The 20,659-nt window shown below is 35.7% G+C and overlaps 1 protein-coding gene and 2 pseudogenes across 1 annotated transcript; all 3 read right to left on the minus strand.

The window, feature by feature from the left end:
- Window positions 1-5,601: 5,601 nt before the first annotated feature.
- LOC116135816 lies at window positions 5,602-6,327 on the minus strand (annotated as a pseudogene).
- A 5,703-nt stretch (window positions 6,328-12,030) lies between these two features.
- LOC116135847 (putative cysteine-rich receptor-like protein kinase 23) lies at window positions 12,031-12,787 on the minus strand. Its single transcript, XM_031421559.1, has 2 exons — window positions 12,199-12,787; window positions 12,031-12,097 (listed from the first exon to the last, which is right to left on the minus strand). The coding sequence occupies exons 1-2, from the start codon at window positions 12,745-12,747 to the stop codon at window positions 12,047-12,049; spliced, it is 600 nt and encodes a 199-aa protein (XP_031277419.1). The 5' UTR covers window positions 12,748-12,787; the 3' UTR covers window positions 12,031-12,046.
- Window positions 12,788-18,932: 6,145 nt separating this feature from the next.
- Window positions 18,933-19,587, minus strand: LOC116135817 (annotated as a pseudogene).
- Between the last annotated feature and the right edge of the window lie 1,072 nt (window positions 19,588-20,659).

Consider the following 20,659-nt stretch of genomic DNA (forward strand, 5'->3'; position numbering starts at 1 on the left):
TAGAGTTTGTGATGAATGAAAGAAACAAAACTTTTTTTTTTCTCTTTATGTGAATAACAACTGTAAAACCCCATTTCTAATTTAGTTATATCATGAATTTTATTTATTTATTTACTTTTCTTTCTATTTGATTTTACGGTATTGTTGTAAGAAAGGGTATTTCTGTCAGTTTTTAAAGTTTGCATTAAGGGGTGAAAACAAAAGAAATAAATTCTGATGGGTTTGCATGATTAAGAGGGAAAAATCTGGACACTTTTGTAAGGAGAAGTTATGTGGCGGGGTTAGAAGAATTAATAGAATTTGGGGGCAATTTTATAATTTCAGAAAATTGTTTTGTATGAAGAAAAAAACTGGGCTGTTAGCCCAAATGAAGAAGAAGGAAAGGGGGAAAAATAAAGGAGGAGAGAATTTGAAGCAGGTCACTCCAATTTTTGGGTTCGGGTAACGCATACACTGGGCTTAGGAAACAATTTCTTTAATCAATTCTCCTTTGCTTTACGAGTGAGTGTTTAATCTTGAGCTTTTGGGTGTAGGTACGGAAGAGAAGAGTGCTTGACACTTGATTTGATTTTCGGTTGAGCTAGAATTGTGAGTGGATCCAAAACAATTTTCCCTAAAAACGTTGCCTGATGTCCTTGCATGTAAATGATCCTTGCATGTTAAAGTTTTGATTTGCTTTTCATGTTTGAGCAAAGAGATTGATATTAAACATGATATTGTGGGATGTTAATTCTTTTTCGCTTTCAACTGTTCTGTCTATTGGTGATGTTGCTGGAAAATTTATGTATACACATAAATATATTTTCGGCTGGACAAGATATTAGAATGCTTGAGTTGGTTCTTTTTTTTATTGTTATGCTTGCTGAAGGTCATATTAGAATATGATCTAGTTGTGTTTTCAATTCAGTGTTTTGTTGGATATCCCATTTGCTTACACTCGGTTAAAATACAGTGGGAAGTTGGTTGATTTGTGTTTGGAAATGCTGGGAAATTAAGGCAGCTTGAGTATTGGCTGGGTAGTGTTGGTTGTTGATTTGGGTAAACTTACTATGGTTATGCATCATGCATGTGGGCTCGGTTAAGGGTAGAAAAAGGAGAGGCGTTAAAGGTGCAGATATGTTAGTAAGAAGTGATGTTTTGTCTAGTAACTAAGGGACGGACCTACACACTTTGGTATGATATATTATATTCATATATTTATTATAATTCCTTTGTTTTATAAAGATTAAATTATTAATTACTAACATTGGAACCTTGGCTTCTGAATATGTTGATAAACTCCCAAAAATTTGAAATGGTTAAATAGTGGTAACAATATATATATATATATATGTCAATAGATGGCTCTTCCTAATAAAAAAATTAAATCTGATGCCTTTGTTAATTGGAGTGAAGCCATACTGTAGAGATTGGTGTTGGTTTCGGATTAGTTGAGGAGTGGAGAAAGAGAATTTTTCAAAAGTGCTGTTTTTGATAATGGAAAAATGATGGTATTGGCTATTAGTCTTGGAGGGTCATGTTTATTTTATTTCAACATGAGATGTCCTTATGTATTAGTTATTAGCTCCTTGTTTTAATTATAATTATAATGTGTTATTTGAGTTTTTGGTTTTTCAAGTGATAATTGCTTGTGATTGGTGTCGGACATATGCTATGGTAATGTGATGTTGAAGTAATTTTTAATCTAAGTTGAACTGTTAGTTCTGTAACATGTTTGAAAATCTGCAATTTCACCCCTGGATGTGATTTTTAATTATTATGTCAACATGCAGAATTTATAAGCCAATATGTGATATGTTCATGAGTGGTATGCCAATTAAGAATATGCATGAGATTTTTTGTAGTTCTAAAGCCACCCTACGAAGTACCCATCCCCCAGTGATACAAATTTTTGGCTCTGTGCATGCATATAACAGTTATCAATGTTCTGCCAAGGCATTGAGTATGACAGTTTCAGAGGCTCTGCCGTGCGATGATAGATCTTGCCAGGTATGACAGGTACTTCCCTCGCTCTGCCTACGTGTGGGATGCCCACTAGGTATGACATATTTTCCTCATGGTACTAGTTGTGGTGAGAGTTTCTAATACCAAATGTTGAGGTTTTATTCAGAATCAGATACAGTTAAAAGAAGTAAGTCAGAGTATACTTTATTGAGTTCAAGATGATTAGAAATAAATCACATATTGCATACATGAATGGGGTGGTTGCTTCCATTGCATATTCATAGAATTATATTGTATTCAGGATTTGCTTAAGAATTATTGTATGTTATCATTTTTTCTTTTTAAATAACTTTTACAAACCTCCCCTTTCCCACAGTCACTGAGTATTTTAGCTCACCCCATTTTAAATGTTTTTCCCCCCTCACCAGGACCTCCCGAAGATCGTGTCGAGCAGTGACTATCCGCTCAAGGTTGTGCCACATGTCGACATTTTCTTAAGTGTGTTTTATATTTTATGTCGTATTGTATTTTGGACTTTTACTTTAGACACTCATGTTTCCCATCATGTATTTTCTTTTGTTTATATTTGAAATGTGTAATATAAGTGGAAAACCTGATACCACAAGTTTCCCTTAATCTTTTTTGCAAAACAAAAGATGGTGTATGTTTTTGAGATGTTGGAAATGGAAATACTATGATGTTATTCAGAAAAAATAAGTATTTTCACAGGTTTCACAGTTTTCTACATGGCACGTCTCGGATATCCAAGTCTTGTGGCAGCACCCAGATCCTACAGGATGAGAAAATTCGGGACAGGTCATGTCAACAACTGTTTGAATTACAATGAATAAATCGTTGTATATGTTCTTTCTTTCTCAGTTGTACACAATTAGTCAATTACAAATGACTTATTCTTTTATGTCAATACACCAATTCTCTCAATACAAAATTTTTGCTGTACCTTGAGAGTGGAGCCATGAACCCTTCACACAAAATCTTTTGCCACCTTTGTGGACTACTGATTTCGCAACAACTTCTGGTAATAATAATAATAATCGGACCAATTTGCTTCATCCCCTTTCATTTAAAGAAATCAAAGGAGACCGATTCAGAAGTTATTTTCTCCTGACAGCACACGCCTCCTCCGAAATCTAGCAAATGCATATTCATAACAAGGAAGAATTAAGATTAATAATATGTGAAAATTCACAGATCCCGCTATCAGGAATAGAGTTCCAGATTAGTACCTTATAGCATTCGTGAATTATATAATTCTGCTCTAAAAAATGCGCATAGTTTGATTGTTTACAATCAGAACCCACAGAGAATGAACTTGCTTGTAAAACCCCATTCCTGATTTAGTTAGATCATGAATTAAATTTGGTTAATTAATTCTTTTTATTTATTTATTTGATTTTTGGCATTGTGGTAAGATAGGGGTATTTCTATCAGTTTTTAAAGTTGCGTTAATGAGTAAAGACGAAGAAATAAATCCTGATGGGTTTTCAGATTAAGAGGGAAAAATTTGGACATTTTTGCTAGGAAAAGCTTAGGTGGTAGGGTTATTGAAATTTAGGGAATATTGGGGGCAGAATTATTATTTCAGAAAAATGTTTTGTTTAAAAGAAGAAGAAAACTGGGCAGTTCGCCCAAATGAAGAAGAAGAAAACGAGAGCAGAAGAAAGAAAGAAGAGAGGAGAGAAAGGAGAGGAAAAAAAAAGAAGAAGAGAAGAAAGAGTGGGTTCGGCCGAGAGTTAGAGTGAGAGAGGAAGAGAAGAAAAATGAAGAACAAAGAGAAAGGGAGAGGATATATTAGTTTTTGAGTCTGTGAACAGTGCATCATCAAATCGTGATCTGGAGCTCGTCTACCATCCGATCGTTCTGATATTTGGAGCTCGTCTAAAAATTTCAGATCTATGCTTGCAAGTTAATTTCTAGTATGCCATTTTTGTATTTTGATGAGGTTTGAGCTAAATGTGAAGCTTGCTTGGTTTATTTTTCTTTGCATGTTTTCGGATAGATTCTAGAGTGGCTGTTTTGAGTTTTTAAAATGAAATGAACTTGCTTGCTAATTGAACTTTGCATGCATTTGGTTGTTTCAATAAACTGTGATGGTGGCTGCATATTTTGGTTGCATGCACTCGGCTGGACTGCATTTTGAGAGGTGCTTGAGTTATGTATTTGGACTAAAAGTTGGTTGGTTGAGTACACTTGCATGCTTCCAGTTGGACTATGTTTGAGAAAATTGATTTCCATGGTGTGTTGAGTTATGCATGTGAGGTTATATATATATATATATATATATGATGTGGAAAATAATCTTCTCGGTAAAAAGGAAAAATGGGTGCTTTTAGTCAGTTTTGAAAGTATATTTTAAAAATTTACATTTTACCCCCCTTTTTCCATGAAATCTCATATGTTGGCATGATTTGTCCTTATATGAAATATTGTTATTATTATTATTATTATTATTATTGTTTTTGCTCTTGGGTTTAATTATCATTATAATGTGTTATATGAGTTTTGACTTTTAAAAGTGATATTTACTTATGATTTATATTGGTTATATACTAAGATCATGTGATGTTGAAATAATTCTCAATCTGGGTTAAACCATCAGTTTCTTAAACATGTTTAGAAAGTTGCAATTTCACCCCTATATGTGATTTTGAATATTATGTCATATATGTATGATTTATAAGCACATACGAAATATGCTCTTGACTTACATGTTACTTGAGATTATGCATGAGATTGTTGAAATATGCTCTTGACTTACATGTTACTTGAGATTATGCATGAGATTGTTGTGGTGCTAAAACCACCCTACGAAGTACCCATCCCCTAGTGATACAGATTTTTGGCTCTGCCCGAGTGATACAGGATTCCGCCGGGTATGACAGTTTCAGATTTTGGCTCTGCGCATGCGTATGACGGTTATCAATGCTCTGCCAAAGCGTTGAGTGGTCCGCTAGGTATGACAGTTTTGAGGCTCTGCCCGCACGATGATAGACCTTGCCGGGTATGACAGGTACGTCCCTCGCTCTACCTGCGTGTGGGACGCTTACCAGGTATGACAGATTTTCCCCGGGATGCTAGTTGTGGTGAGATTTTTTAATACCAAATGTTGAGGTTTTTATACAAAATCCGATACAGTTAAAGGAAGTAAGTCAGAGTACAGTTTACTGAGTGCAGGATGGTTAAAGATAAATCACATATTGCATACATGAATGGGACGGTTGTTCTATTGCATATTCATAAAATTATATTGTCGTCAGGATTTGCTTGAGAATTGTTGTATGTTATCATTATTTTCTTTTTTTTAAAGAACTTTTATAAACCTCCCCTTTTCCCCACTCACTGAGTATTTCAGCTCACCCCTTTTTAAATGTTTTCCCCCCTCACCAGGACCTTCCGGAGATCGTGCCGAGCAGTGAGTCTTCGCTCAGGGTTGTGCCACGTGTCGACGTCTTTTTATGTGGGTTTTCTATTTATGTCGCATTGTATTTTGGACTTTCGTTTCAAGAACTCATGTTTCCCATCATGTATTTCTTTTTGTTTCATGTTTTGGAATGTGTAGTATAAGTGGAAAACCTGATACCACAAGTTTCCCTAACTCTTTTCTTTTGTAAAACGATAGATGATGCATGTCTTTTTTTAAGATGTTGGAAATGGAAATACTGTGACATTATTCAGGAAAAGTAGGTCTTTAAACAGGTTTCACAGTTTTCTACATGGCACGTCTCGGGTATCCGAGTCTTATGGGAGCACCCAAATCCTACGGGATGAGGAAATTCGGGATGGGTCGTGTCATTGCTAGCAAAAAAGATCAAACCTAAGAAACCAAGAAGACAAATGGTGATAAAATTTCGAGAACACCTAGTGAGTGGTTTCCATTTGATCTCAACACTTGAACTTTTCATTCTCCTCCCACTTTGAGGCTCTTTTGACAGGTCAAAGCTAGCCCTTTTAATTCTTAGTTCCTGTATACACCTAATGAGAGCTCTATTGTCACCCCTCTCTCTGCAATTGTCTCCACACTTTCGAGTACCTGTACAGCTTAACCTGAACTAGAAACACAAACACAAGTGAAGTTGACGAGGACAAACAAGAGGGTATCCACCATTTCTCACAATTGCTCTCTTGTTTCACATTTACAGAAGATGTAAACAATATGATCAAGAACAAGCCATGAAAGAGTAAAAAGAAGCAACAAAGTTGAAACATTTCTCTTCTGATGGAGTCCATTAACGACTCTTTGAGAGCAATCCTCGGGCTAAAAAGATCTTCATCTCTTTGCCATAGTTTGAGGAGCAAGAGATGGCCAGGACTCTGAGAAATCTCCGTTAAAAGGTGGTGTTGAATTGCTGTAATTGTCTTCATACAATACAAATTCTCCAGTACACCATATGGACTAATGACAAGTGTACATGGACCACATACACATATCTTAGCCAAGGATAGAGTCCTAACATTAAATGAAAACACAACATGTGTATACAAATATTTTGTTGGATGAGTGTCATCACACAGACTTTGATGTGCCCACATGACATGCATAAAAACAGATATAACTGAGTGTGGTTACATCAACACAGAGAGTCATAACATTGGTATTAAAACTGAAATGATTATGCAGGAACAATATGAAGTCCTAACATCAAAACTAGTGTTACCACACTAAACTCAAAAGTTGACAAAATACATAAAGATAGTGACATAAGTGATGCAAGATAACAAAATCAATGGAAACTAGTGAAAAATTAACTATTTGATACTCTTTCATCAGAAAACTCTATTTTATACAGAGTATACCATCAAGGCTGGCGATACCACATAATGAAAATTATATTAGAAACAGAAAATACTAAGCATACATCTCCTGCCTTTCAGGCTGCATCTGTCTGAATAAAGTTGGCCAATATAGGATCACCATATGATCAAGGATCCTTCAGTTCACCAAACTACAATATAGTTAGAAACAAGTGTTTTTGTCACTTTTGAAGTCTAAAACACCCTATTATCGAGGATACACTTCAGTAATTGATGCATCATCAACAGAGCATGGTATTGACTTGTTTTTAGATTGATCAAAGTCAAACTCCTTTGTTTCCTGCTATGATAAGTACTAGGCCTGATATTTCATTTGCAATATCTTTGCTAAGTACATATATGTCAAATCCTGGAATTGAGCATTGGGTTAAACTAAAATGGCTGTTAAGATACATTAATAGTATTGTACATATGGGGTTGTTTTACTATAAAAAGAATGCTACACTTGATCTAGTTGGGTATGTAGATTCTGATTTTGCAGGTGATAGAGACACAAGGTAGTTGACTACAACATACTGTTTCACTCTTGGAAGAAACTATGTGAGCTGGAAGTCTCAATTACAACCTTTGGTTGCATTATCCACAACAGAGGCTGCATACGTGGCTGTAACTGATGCATTCAAAAAAGAAATATGGCTTCAAGGGATCCTGAAAGAAGCCAAACTAATGGATGGGTTTGTGACCGTATATTTTGACAGTCAAAGTGCCATCCACCTAAGTAAGAATCCAGTGTACCATGAGAGAACTAAGCATGTAGATGTAAGGTACCATTTCTTAGAGGTCTCATTTTAAGAGGACGGTTGGATCTGAAAAAGGTGCAACCAAGGACAATCCAACTGATATGGGAATAAAGATTGTGACTGCTGCCAAGTTCAAGCACAGCTTGTTACATATACGATAATCAATTGGAGTTGAGGAGGAATATTTGAGATGTTTGCTGCAGTATTTGAATACTGCTCAAAAAGGGTTTGTTGGCTTCAAGGTGGAGATTGTTAATTGTGAAGCCATTAAATGCTATCGTGTGGATTAACACTATGTGCTATCGTTTTGGTCTTTTATTATTTGCAATCTTGACCGTCAATCTGTGATTGATCCAACGGTTGAGACTCCATCTGCTGGTCAACGATATATAAACGTGTGATTCTTCACCTCTCAAACATTATCTTCATTATTTATTATAATTCCTTTGTTTTATAAGATAAATTGTTAATTACTAACATTGGAACCTTGGCTTCTGAATATGTTGATAACTCCCAAAAATTTGAAATGGTTAAATAGTGGTAACAATATATATATATATATATATATATTTCAATAGATGGCTCTTCCTAATAAAAAATTAAATCTGATGCCTTTGTTAATTGGGTGAAGCCATACTGTAGAGATTGGTGTTGGTTTCGGATTAGTTGAGGAGGTAGAAAGAGAATTTTTCAAAAGTGCTGTTTTTGATAATGGAAAATATGGTATTGGCTATTATTCTTGGAGGGTCATGTTTATTTATTTCAACATGAGATGTCCTTATGTATTAGTTATTAGCTCCTTGTTTTAATTATAATTTATATGTTTATTTGAGTTTTTGGTTTTTCAAGTGATAATTGCTTGTGATTGGTGTCGGACATATGCTATGGTATGTGATGTTGAGTATTTTTAATCTAAGTTGACCTGTTAGTTCTGCAACATGTTTGAAAATCTGCAATTTCACCCCTGGATGTGATTTTTAATTATTATGTCAACATGCAGAATTTATAAGCCAATATGTGAATGTTCATGAGGGTATGCCAATTAAGATTGAATGAGATTTTTTGTAGTTCTAAAGCCACCCTACGAAGTACCCACCCCAGTGATACAAATTTTTGCTCTGTGCATGCATATAACAGTTATCAATGTTCTGCCAAGGCATTGAGTATGACAGTTTCGAGGCTCTGCCGTGCGATGATAGATCTTGCCAGTTATGACAGGTACTTCCCTCGCTCGCCTACGTGTGGGATGCCCACTAGGTATGACATATTTTCCTCATGGTACTAGTTGTGTGAGAGTTTCTAATACCATGTTGGGTTTTATTCAGATCAGATACAGTTAAAGAAGTAAGTCGAGTATATTTTTGAGTTCAGATGATTAGAAATAAATCACATATTGCATACATGAATGGGTGGTTGCTTCCATTGCATATTCATAGAATTATTTTATTCAGGATTTGCTTAAGAATTATTGTATGTTATCATTTTTCTTTTTAATAACTTTTACAAACCTCCCCTTTCCCACAGTCACTGAGTATTTTAGCTCACCCCTTTTAAATGTTTTTCCCCCCTCACCAGGACCTCCCGAAGATCGTGTCGAGCAGGGACTATCCGCTCAAGGTTGTGCCACATGTCGACATTTTCTTAAGTGTGTTTTATTTTATGTCGTATTGTATTTTGGACTTTTACTTTAGACACTCATTTTTCCCATCATGTATTTTCTTTTGTTTATATTTGAAATGTGTAATATAGTGGAAAACCTGATCCCACAAGTTTCCCTTAATCTTTTTTGCAAAACAAAGATGGTGTATGTTTTTGATGTTTGGAATGGAATATCTATGATGTTATCGAAAAAATAGTATTTTCACAGGTTTCACAGTTTTCACATGCACGTCTCGATATCCAAGTCTTGTGGCAGCACCAGATCCTACAGGATGAGAAAATTCGGGACAGGTCATCAAACAACTGTTTGAATTACAATGAATAAATCGTTGTATATGTTCTTTCTTTCTCAGTTGTACACAATTATCAATTACAAATGACTTTTTCTTTTATGTCATACACCAATTCTCTCAATACAAAATTTTTGCTGTACCTTGAGAGTGGAGCCATGAACCCTTCACACAAAATCTTTTGCCACCTTTGTGCTACTGATTTCGCAACAACTTCTGGTATAATAATAATAATCGGACCAATTTGCTTCATCCCCTTTCATTTAAAGAATCAAAGGAGACCGATTCAAAGTTTATTTCTCCTGCCAGCACACGCCTCCTCCGAATCTAGCAAATGCATATTCATAACAGGAAGATTAAGATTAATAATAGGTAAAATCACAGATCCCGCTATCAGGAATAGAGTTCCAGATTAGTACCTTATAGCTTCGTGAATATATAATTCTGCTCTAAAAAATGCGCATAGTTTGATTGTTTACAATCAGAACCCACAGAGAATGAACTTGCTTGTAAAACCCATTCCTGATTTAGTTAGATCATGAATTAAATTTGGTTATTAATTCTTTTTATTTATTATTTGATTTTTGGCATTGTGGTAAGATAGGTGTATTCTATCAGTTTTTAAAGTTGCGTTAATGAGTAAAGACGAAGAAATAAATCCTGATGGGTTTTCAGATTAAGAGGGAAAAATTTGGACATTTGCTAGGAAAAGCTTAGGTGGGGGTTATTGAAATTTAGGGAATATTGGGGGCAGTTATAATTTCAGAAAAATGTTTTGTTTAAAAGAAGAGAAAACTGGGCAGTTCGCCCAAATGAAAGAAGAAAACGAGAGCGAAAAGAAAGAAGAAGGAGAGAAAGGAGAAAAAAGAAGAAGAGAAGAAAGAGTGGGTTCGGCCGAGAGTTAGAGTGAGAGAGGAAGAGAAGAAAAATGAAGAACAAGAGAAAGGGAAGGATATATTAGTTTTTGAGTCTGTGAACATGCATCACAATCGTGATCTGGGCTCGTCTACCATCCGATCGTTCTGATATTTGGAGCTCGTCTAAAAATTTCAGATCTATGCTTGCAAGTTAATTTCTAGTATGCCATTTTTGTATTTGATGAGGTTTGAGCTAAATGTGATTGCTTGGTTTATTTTTCTTTGCATGTTTTCGGATAGATTCTAGAGTGGCTGTTTGAGTTTTAAAATGAAATAACTTGCTTGCTAATTGAACTTTGCATGCATTTGGTTTTTTTTCAATAAACTGTGATGGTGGCTGCATATTTTGGTTCCATGCACTCGGCTGGACTGCATTTTGAGAGGTGCTTGAGTTATGTATTTGGACTAAAGTTGGTTGGTTGAGTACACTTGCATGCTTCCAGTTGGACTATTTTGAGAAAATTGATTCCATGGTGTGTTGAGTTATGCATGGGAGGTTATATATATATATATATATATATATATATATATATATATATATTGATGTGTGGAAAATAATCTTCTCGTAAAAAGGAAAAATGGGTGCTAGTCAGTTTTGAAAGTATATTTTAAAATTTACATTTTACCCCCCTTTTTCCATGAATCTCATATGTTGGCATGATTTGTCCATATGAAATATTTTTATTATATTATTATTATTATATTGTTTTTGCTCTTGGGTTTAATTATCATTATAATGTGTTATATGAGTTTTGACTTTTAAAAGTGATATTTACTTATGATTTATATTGGTTATATACTAAGATCATGTGATGTTGAAAAATTCTCAATCTGGGTTAAACCATCAGTTTCTTAAACATTTTAGAAAGTTGCAATTTCACCCCTATATGTGATTTTGAATATTATGTCATATATGTTGATTTATAAGCACATACGAAATATGCTCTTGACTTACATGTTACTTGGATTATGCTGAGATTGTTGTGGTGCTAAACCCACCCTACAGTACCCATCCCCTAGTGAACAGTTTTGGCTCTGCCCAGTGATACAGGATTCCGCCGGGTATGACAGTTTCAGATTTTGGCTCTGCGCATGCGTATGACGGTTATCAATGCCTGCCAAGCGTTGAGTGGTCCGCTAGGTATGACAGTTTTGAGGCTCTGCCCGCACGATGATAGACCTTGCCGGGTATACAGGTACGTCCCTCCTCTACCTGCGTGTGGGACGCTTACCAGGTATGACAGATTTTCCCCGGGTGCTAGTTGTGGTGAGATTTTTTAATACCAAATGTTAGGTTTTTATACAATCCGATACAGTTAAAGGAAGTAAGTCGAGTACAGTTTACTGAGTGCAGGATGGTTAAAGATAAATCACATATTGCATACATGAATGGGACGGTTTTTCATTGCATATTCATAAAATTATATTGTCGTCAGGATTTGCTTGAGAATTGTTGTATGTATCATTATTTTCTTTTTTTTAAAGAACTTTTTAAACCTCCCCTTTTCCCCACTCACTGAGTTTTCAGCTCACCCCTTTTTAAATGTTTTCCCCCTCACCAGGACCTTCCGGAGATCGTGCCGAGCAGTGAGTCTTCGCTCAGGGTTGTGCCACGTCGACGTCTTTTTATGTGGGTTTTCTATTTCGGTACAATTCAAAGTGGCTACAACAACTTGGAAGCAAAACTCTTGCTCCTGCGTGGGTAGTCGGCAAACTAGAAAAAGATTGTTCAAGACAACTGTTGCAGTCAAAATCTGACAGGTCTGGTGTGCACTGTACAAGACAGTACACTGTTTGAATGGTTGTAAAGCTAACCTTTCTTGTTGAAAATTTTTTAGGGGAGCCAACAGCCGCATCTGCTAATTCCTTCATTGTAGTCCTTACTAGCTGGTTAAACCGGACTGGTTCCGTAATATTATTAATGTTGTACAAAATAAAAGCGGGCTTAGCGGCCATGGTAGAAAAGATATACTCGCCTGAGTAGCGTAAAACGCACGGGTCGTACATAATTATACTTTCTCTTTGAACAGGACAACGTTTAAGAATGTCTGAGGTAGCAAAACTAACACACTCTTGACAGGCGGTGGGAGTGAAAACAAGTCGGCAAAGAAAGAGAGCGTAGACCTTGTCAGGGTCTTGGCCCGCGGTGGCGTTGTAGAAACCGGTGGAGAATCCATTGCTGCGGGCGGCGTTAGATACAAGTGAAGAGAGGAGAAATTTGAGGTTAGATTGATAGGTGCTATTTCTGTTAAAAGTTGTTGTGTTTGGGCAATCATGGAAAAGATAGTTCGGATCAGCTGCACTTGTTAAACCGATAACATGATATAGAACAAGAAAGAACATGAAGAATTTCCAGGAGGGCATTTTGATTCTCAGGTCTTAGGCTTTTAGCTTCTGTTTGAGGACATCTACCTAATTAAAAGAACACAGAGTCAAAATCTGCGGAAATTCAATTTTTGGGAATGGGAACACGCCAGTGATGGTGACTTGAGTGGATATAAAATGCCTTAGTTTTATTCAAGGCGGCCCACCCCACTTATCACAATTTAACAGTGGGAAATTTTTTCGTTCCACAAAATTAAATCAGGGGTTAGAATAAAATTTCATGCGCAAATTGGGATTGAAACTGACCAATAGAGTCATCAAGGATGCTGTCCATCGGAGACGCACCTAGTGAATAGTGCAAAAACGAAGACTTCATTATATAAACATAACAAAAACGAAGACTTCTGATTTAACAAAGAAGAATTAATTGTTTTAACACAGGAAAAGAGCTATAGCCGTCATGCATAAACATAACTGTAGAAGTATTATTGATTCTCAACCAAGCAATCCAAGTACCCCACCCAACAATGTGATGTCTAATGTTTCTGTTTCGACATTCAGAAGCCATTAGGAGTAACAGAACTTGCCGTGGGAGACTGTCAATAGGAAAAATTCACCAGTCCATGTCCACATGAGCTAGAGTTTGTGATGAATGAAAGAAACAAAACTTTTTTTTTCTCTTTATGTGAATAACAACTGTAAAACCCCATTTCTAATTTAGTTATATCATGAATTTTATTTATTTATTTACTTTTCTTTCTATTTGATTTTACTGTATTGTTGTAAGAAAGGGTATTTCTGTCAGTTTTTAAAGTTTGCATTAAGGGGTGAAAACAAAAGAAATAAATTCTGATGGGTTTGCATGATTAAGAGGGAAAAATCTGGACACTTTTGTAAGCAGAAGTTATGTGGCGGGGTTAGAAGAATTAATAGAATTTGGGGGCAATTTTATAATTTCAGAAAATTGTTTTGTATGAAGAAAAAAACTGGGCTGTTAGCCCAAATGAAGAAGAAGGAAAGGGGGAAAAATAAAGAAGGAGAGAATTTGAAGCAGGTCACTCCAATTTTTGGGTTCGGGTAACGCATACACTGGGCTTAAGAAACAATTTCTTTAATCAATTCTCCTTTGCTTTAGGAGTGAGTGTTTAATCTTGAGCTTTTGGGTGTAGGTACGGAAGAGAAGAGTGCTTGACACTTGATTTGATTTTCGGTTGAGCTAGAATTGTGAGTGGATCCAAAACAATTTTCCTTAAAAACGTTGCCTGATGTCCTTGCATGTAAATGATCCTTGCATGTTAAAGTTTTGATTTGCTCTTCATGTTTGAGCAAAGAGATTGATATTAAACATGATATTGTGGGATGTTAATTCTTTTTCGCTTTCAACTGTTCTGTCTATTGGTGATGTTGCTGGAAAATTTATGTATACAGAAATTTAATTTCGGCTGGACAAGATATTAGAATGCTTGAGTTGGTTCTTTTTTTTATTGTTATGCTTGCTGTAGGTCATATTAGAATATGATCTAGTTGTGTTTTCAATTCAGTGTTTTGTTGGATATCCCATTTGCTTACACTCGGTTAAAATACAGTGGGAAGTTGGTTGATTTGTGTTTGGAAATGCTGGGAAATTAAGGCAGCTTGAGTATTGGCTGGGTAGTGTTGGTTGTTGATTTGGGTAAACTTACTATGGTTATGCATCATGCATGTGGGCTCGGTTAAGGGTAGAAAAAGGAGAGGCGTTAAAGGTGCAGATATGTTAATAAGAAGTGATGTTTTGTCTAGTAACTAAGGGACGGACCTACACACTTTGGTATGATATATTATATTCATATATTTATTATAATTCCTTTGTTTTATAAAGATTAAATTGTTAATTACTAACATTGGAACCTTGGCTTCTGAATATGTTGATAAACTCCCAAAAATTTGAAATGGTTAAATAGTGGTAACAATATATATATATATATATGTCAATAGATGGCTCTTCCTAATAAAAAAATTAAATCTGATGCCTTTGTTAATTGGAGTGAAGCCATACTGTAGAGATTGGTGTTGGTTTCAGATTAGTTGAGGAGTGGAGAAAGAGAATTTTTTAAAAGTGCTGTTTTTGATAATGGAAAAATGATGGTATTGGCTATTAGTCTTGGAGGGTCATGTTTATTTTATTTCAACATGAGATGTCCTATTTATAGTTATTTAGCTCCTTGTTTTAATTATAATTAAATATGTATTTGAGTTTTTGGTTTTTCAAGTGATAATTGCTTGTTGATTGGTGTCGGACATATGCTATGGTAATGTGATGTTGAAGTAATTTTTAATCTAAGTTGACTGTTAGTTCTGCAACATGTTTGAAAATCTGCAATTTCACCCCTGGATGTGATTTTTTATTATTATGTCAACATGCAGAATTATAAGCCAATATGTGATATGTTCATGAGTGGTATGCCAATTAAGATATGATGAGATTTTTTGTAGTTCTAAAGCCACCCTACGAATACCCTCCCCCAGTGATACAAATTTTTGGCTCTGTGCATGCATATAACAGTTATCAATGTTCTGCCAGGCATTGAGTATGACAGTTTCAAGGCTCTGCCGTGCGATGATAATCTTGCCAGGTATGACGGTACTTCCCTCGCTCGCCTACGTGTGGGATGCCCACTAGGTATGACATTTTTCCTCATGGTACTAGTTGTGGTAGAGTTTCTAATACCAAATGTTGAGGTTTTTATTCAGAATCAGATACAGTTAAAAGAAGTAAGTCAAGTATACTTTATTGAGTTCAAGGATTAGAAATAAATCACATATTGCATACATGAATGGGTGGTTGCTTCCATTGCATATTCATAGAATTATATTGTATTCAGGATTTGCTTAAGAATTATTGTATGTTATCATTTTTCTTTTTAAATAACTTTTACAAACCTCCCCTTTCCCACAGTCACTGAGTATTTTAGCTCACCCCATTTTAAATGTTTTTCCCCCCTCACCAGACCTCCCGAAGATCGTGTCGAGCAGTGACTATCCGCTCAAGGGTGCCACATGTCGACATTTCTTAAGTGTGTTTTATATTTTATGTCGTATTGTATTTTGGACTTTTACTTAGACCTCATGTTTCCCATCATGTATTTTCTTTTGTTTATATTTGAAATGTTTAATATAATTGGAAAACCTGATACCACAAGTTTCCCTTAATCTTTTTTGCAAAACAAGATGTGTGTATGTTTTTGAGATGTTGGAAATGGAAATACTATGATGTTATTCAGAAAAAATAATTATTTTCACAGGTTTCACGTTTTCTACATGGCACGTCTCGGATATCCAAGTCTTGTGGCAGCACCCAGATCCTACAGGATGAGAAATTCGGGACAGGTCGTCAACAACTGTTTGAATTACAATGATAAATCGTTGTATATGTTCTTTCTTTCTCAGTTGTACACAATTAGTCAATTACAAATGACTATCTTTTATGTCAATACCACCAATTCTCTCAATACAAAATTTTTGCTGTACCTTGAGAGTGGAGCCATGAACCCTTCACACAAAATCTTTTGCCACCTTTGTGGACTACTGATTTCGCAACAACTTCTGGTAATATAATAATAATCGGACCAATTTGCTTCATCCCCTTTCATTTAAAGAAATCAAAGGAGACCGATTCAGAAGTATTTTCTCCTGACAGCACACGCCTCCTCCGAAATCTAGCAAATGCATATTCATACACAAGGAAGAATTAAGATTAATATATGTGAAAATTCACAGATCCCGCTATCAGAATAGAGTTCCAGATTAGTACCTTATAGCATTCGTGAATTATATATTCTGCTCTAAAAAATGCGCATAGTTTGATTGTTTACAATCAGAACCCACAGAGAATGAACTTGCTTGTAAAACCCCATTCCTGATTTAGTTAGATCATGATTAAATTTGGTTATTAATTCTTTTTATTTATTTATTTGTTTTTGGCATTGTGGTAAGATAGGGGTATTTTCATCAGTTTTTTAAAGTTGCGTTAATGAGTAAAGACGAAAAATAAATCCTGATGGGTTTTCAGATTAAGAGGGAAAAATTTGGACATTTTTGTGCTAGGAAACTTAGGGTGGGGTTATTGAATTTAGGGAATATTGGGGCAGAATTATATTTCAGAAAAATGTTTTGTTTAAAAGAAGAAGAAAACGGGCAGTTCGCCCAAATGAAGAAGAAAAACAGAGCAGAAGAAAGAAAAGAGAGGGAGAAAGGAGAGGAAAAAAAGAAGAAGAGAGAAAGAGTGGGTTCGGCCGAGAGTTAGAGTGAGAGAGGAAGAGAAGAAAAATGAAGAACAAAGGAAAGGGAGAGGATATATTAGTTTTTGAGTCTGTGAACAGTGCATCATCAAATCGTGATCTGGAGCTCGTCTACCATCCGTCGTTCTGATATTTGGAGCTCGTCTAAAAATTTCAGATCTATGCTTGCAAGTTAATTTCTAGTATGCCATTTTTGTATTTTGATGAGGTTTGGCTAAATGTGAAGCTTGCTTGGTTTATTTTTCTTTGCATGTTTTCGGATAGATTCTAGAGTGGCTGTTTTGAGTTTTAAAATGAAATGAACTTGCTTGCTAATTGAACTTTGCATGCATTTGGTTGTTTCAATAAACTGTGATGGTGGCTGCATATTTTGGTTGCATGCACTCGGCTGGACTGCATTTTGAGAGGTGCTTGAGTTATGTATTTGGACTAAAGTGGTTGGTGAGTACACTTGCATGCTTCCAGTGGGACTATTTTGAGAAAATTGATTTCCATGGTGTGTTGAGTTATGCATGTGAGGTTATATATATATATATATATATATAGATAGTGGAAATAATCTTCTCGGTAAAAAGGAAAAATGGGTGCTTTTAGTCAGTTTTGAAAGTATATTTTAAAAATTTACATTTTACCCCCCTTTTTCCATGAAATCTCATATGTTGGAATGATTTGTCCTAATGAAATATTGTTATTATTATTATTATTATTATTGTTTTTGCTCTTGGGTTTAATTATCATTATAATGTGTTATATGAGTTTTGACTTTTAAAAGTGATATTTACTTATGATTTATATTGGTTTATACTAAGATCATGTGATGTTGAATAATTCTCAATCTGGGTTAAACCATCAGTTTCTTAAACATGTTTAGAAAGTTGCAATTTCACCCCTATATGTGATTTTGAATATTATGTCATATATGTATGATTTATAAGCACATACGAAATATGCTCTTGACTTACATGTTACTTGAGATTATGCATGAGATTGTTGTGGTGCTAAAACCACCCTCCGAAGTACCATCCCCTAGTGACAGATTTTTGGCTCTGCCCGAGTGATACAGGATTCCGCCGGGTATGACATTTTCAGATTTTGGCTCTGCGCATGCGTATGACGGTTATCAATGCTCTGCCAAAGCGTTGATGTGTCCGCTAGGTATGACATTTTTTTGAGGCTCTGCCCGCACGATGATAGACCTTGCCGGTATGACAGGTACGTCCCTCGCTCTACCTGCGTGTGGGACCTTACCAGGTATGACAGATTTTCCCCGGGGTGCTAGTTGTGGTGAGATTTTTTAATACCAAATGTTGAGGTTTTTATACAAAATCCGATACAGTTAAAGGAAGTAAGTCAGAGTACAGTTTACTGAGTGCAGGATGGTTAAAGATAACACACTATTGCATACATGAATGACGGTTGTTCTATTGCATATTCATAAAATTATATTGTCGTCAGGATTGCTTGAGAATTGTTGTATGTTATCATTATTTTCTTTTTTTTAAAGAACTTTTATAAACCTCCCCTTTCCCCCACTCACTGAGTATTTCAGCTCACCCCTTTAAATGTTTTCCCCCCTCACCAGGACCTTCCGGAGATCGTGCCGAGCAGTGAGTCTTCGCTCAGGGTTGTGCCACGGTCGACGTCTTTTATGTGGGTTTTCTATTTATGTCGCATTGTATTTTGGACTTCGTTCAAGAACTCATTTTTCCCATCATGTATTTTTTGTTTCATGTTTTGGATGGATGTGTAGTATAAGTGGAAAACCTGATACCAACATTTTCCCTAACTCTTTTCTTTTGTAAAACGATAGATGATGCATGTCTTTTTTTAAGATGTTGGAAAGTGAAACTATGTGTTTTATTCAGGAAAAGTAGGTCTTTAAACAGGTTTCACAGTTTTCTACATGGCACGTCTCGGGTATCCGAGTCTTATGGGAGCACCCAAATCCTACGGGATGAGGAATTCGGGATGGGTCGTGTCATTGCTAGCAAAAAAGATCAAACCTAAGAAACCAAGAAGACAAATGTGATAAAATTTCGAGAACACCTAGTGTGGTTTCCATTTGATCTCAACACTTGAACTTTCATTCTCCTCCCACTTTGAGGCTCTTTTGACAGGTCAAAGCTAGCCCTTTTAATTCTTAGTTCCTTTATACACCTAATGAGAGCTCTATTGTCACCCCCCTCTCTGCAATTCTCCACACTTTCGAGTACCTGTACAGCTTACCTGAACTAGAAACACAAACACAAGTGAAGTTGACGAGGACAAACAAGAGGGTATCCACCATTTCTCACAATTGCTCTCTTGTTTCACATTTACAGAAGATGTAAACAATATGATCAAGACAGCCATGAAAGAGTAAAAAGAAGCAACAAAGTTGAAACATTTCTCTTCTGATGGAGTCCATTACGACTCTTTGAGAGCAATCCTCGGCCTAAAAGATCTTCATCTCTTTGCCATAGTTTGAGGAGCAAGAGATGCCAGGACTCTGAGAAATCTCCGTTAAAAGGTGGTGTTGAATTGCTGTAATTGTCTTCATACAATACAAATTCTCCAGTACACCATAGGGACTAATGACAGTGTACATGGACCACATACACATATCTTAGCCAAGGATAGAGTCCTAACATTAAATGAAACACAACATGTGTATACAAATATTTTGTTGGATGAGTGTCATCACACAGACTTTGATGTGCCCACATGACATGCATAAAAACAGATATAACTGAGTGTGGTTACATCAACACAGAAGTCATAACATTGGTATTAAAACTGAATGATTATGCAGGAACAATATGAAGTCCAACATCAAAACTAGTGTTACCACACTAAACTCAAAAGTTGACAAAATACATAAATGTGACATAAGTGATGCAAGATAACAAATCATGGAAACTAGTGAAAAATTAACTATTTGATACTCTTTCATCAGAAAACTCTATTTTATACAGAGTATACCATCAAGGCTGGCGATACCACATAATGAAAATTATATTAGAAACAAAAATACTAAGCATACATCTCCTGCCTTTCAGGCTGCATCTCTGAATAAAGTTGGCCAATTAGGATCACCATATGATCAAGGATCCTTCAGTTCACCAAACTACATATAGTTAGAAACAAGTGTTTTTGTCACTTTTGAAGTCTAAAACACCCTATTATCGAGGATACACTTCAGAATTGATGCATCATCAACAGAGCATGGTATTGACTTGTTTTTAGATTGATCAAAGTCAACTCCTTTTTTCCTGCTATGATAAGTACTAGGCCTGATATTTCATTTGCAATATCTTTGCTAAGTAATATAGTCAAATCCGGAATTGAGCATTGGGTTAAACTAAAATGGCTGTTAAGATACATTATAATTGTACATATGGGGTTGTTTTACTATAAAAAGAATGCTACACTTGATCTTTTGGTATGTAGATTCTGATTTTGCAGGTGATAGAGACACAAGGTAGTGACTACAACATACTGTTTCACTCTTGGAAGAAACTATGTGAGCTGGAAGTCTCATTACAACCTTTGGTTGCATTATCCACAACAGAGGCTGCATACGTGGCTGTAACTGATGCATTCAAAAAAGAAAATGGCTTCAAGGGATCCTGAAAGAAGCCAAACTAATGGATGGGTTTGTGACCGTATATTTTGACAGTCAAAGTGCCATCCAC

Source organism: Pistacia vera, unplaced genomic scaffold (genome assembly GCF_008641045.1).
Source record: "Pistacia vera cultivar Batoury unplaced genomic scaffold, PisVer_v2 Contig303, whole genome shotgun sequence".
NCBI lineage: Eukaryota > Viridiplantae > Streptophyta > Magnoliopsida > Sapindales > Anacardiaceae > Pistacia > Pistacia vera.

Bases quoted from the DNA above. Each gene is read 5' to 3' on its own strand.
- LOC116135847 (XM_031421559.1), bottom strand. From the start codon at position 12,747: ATGCCCTCCTGGAAATTCTTCATGTTCTTTCTTGTTCTATATCATGTT. The intron at 12,098-12,198 runs GTTAGCTTTACA...ATCTTTTTCTAG, and splicing joins AAAAATTTTCAACAAGAAAG to TTTGCCGACTACCCACGCAG.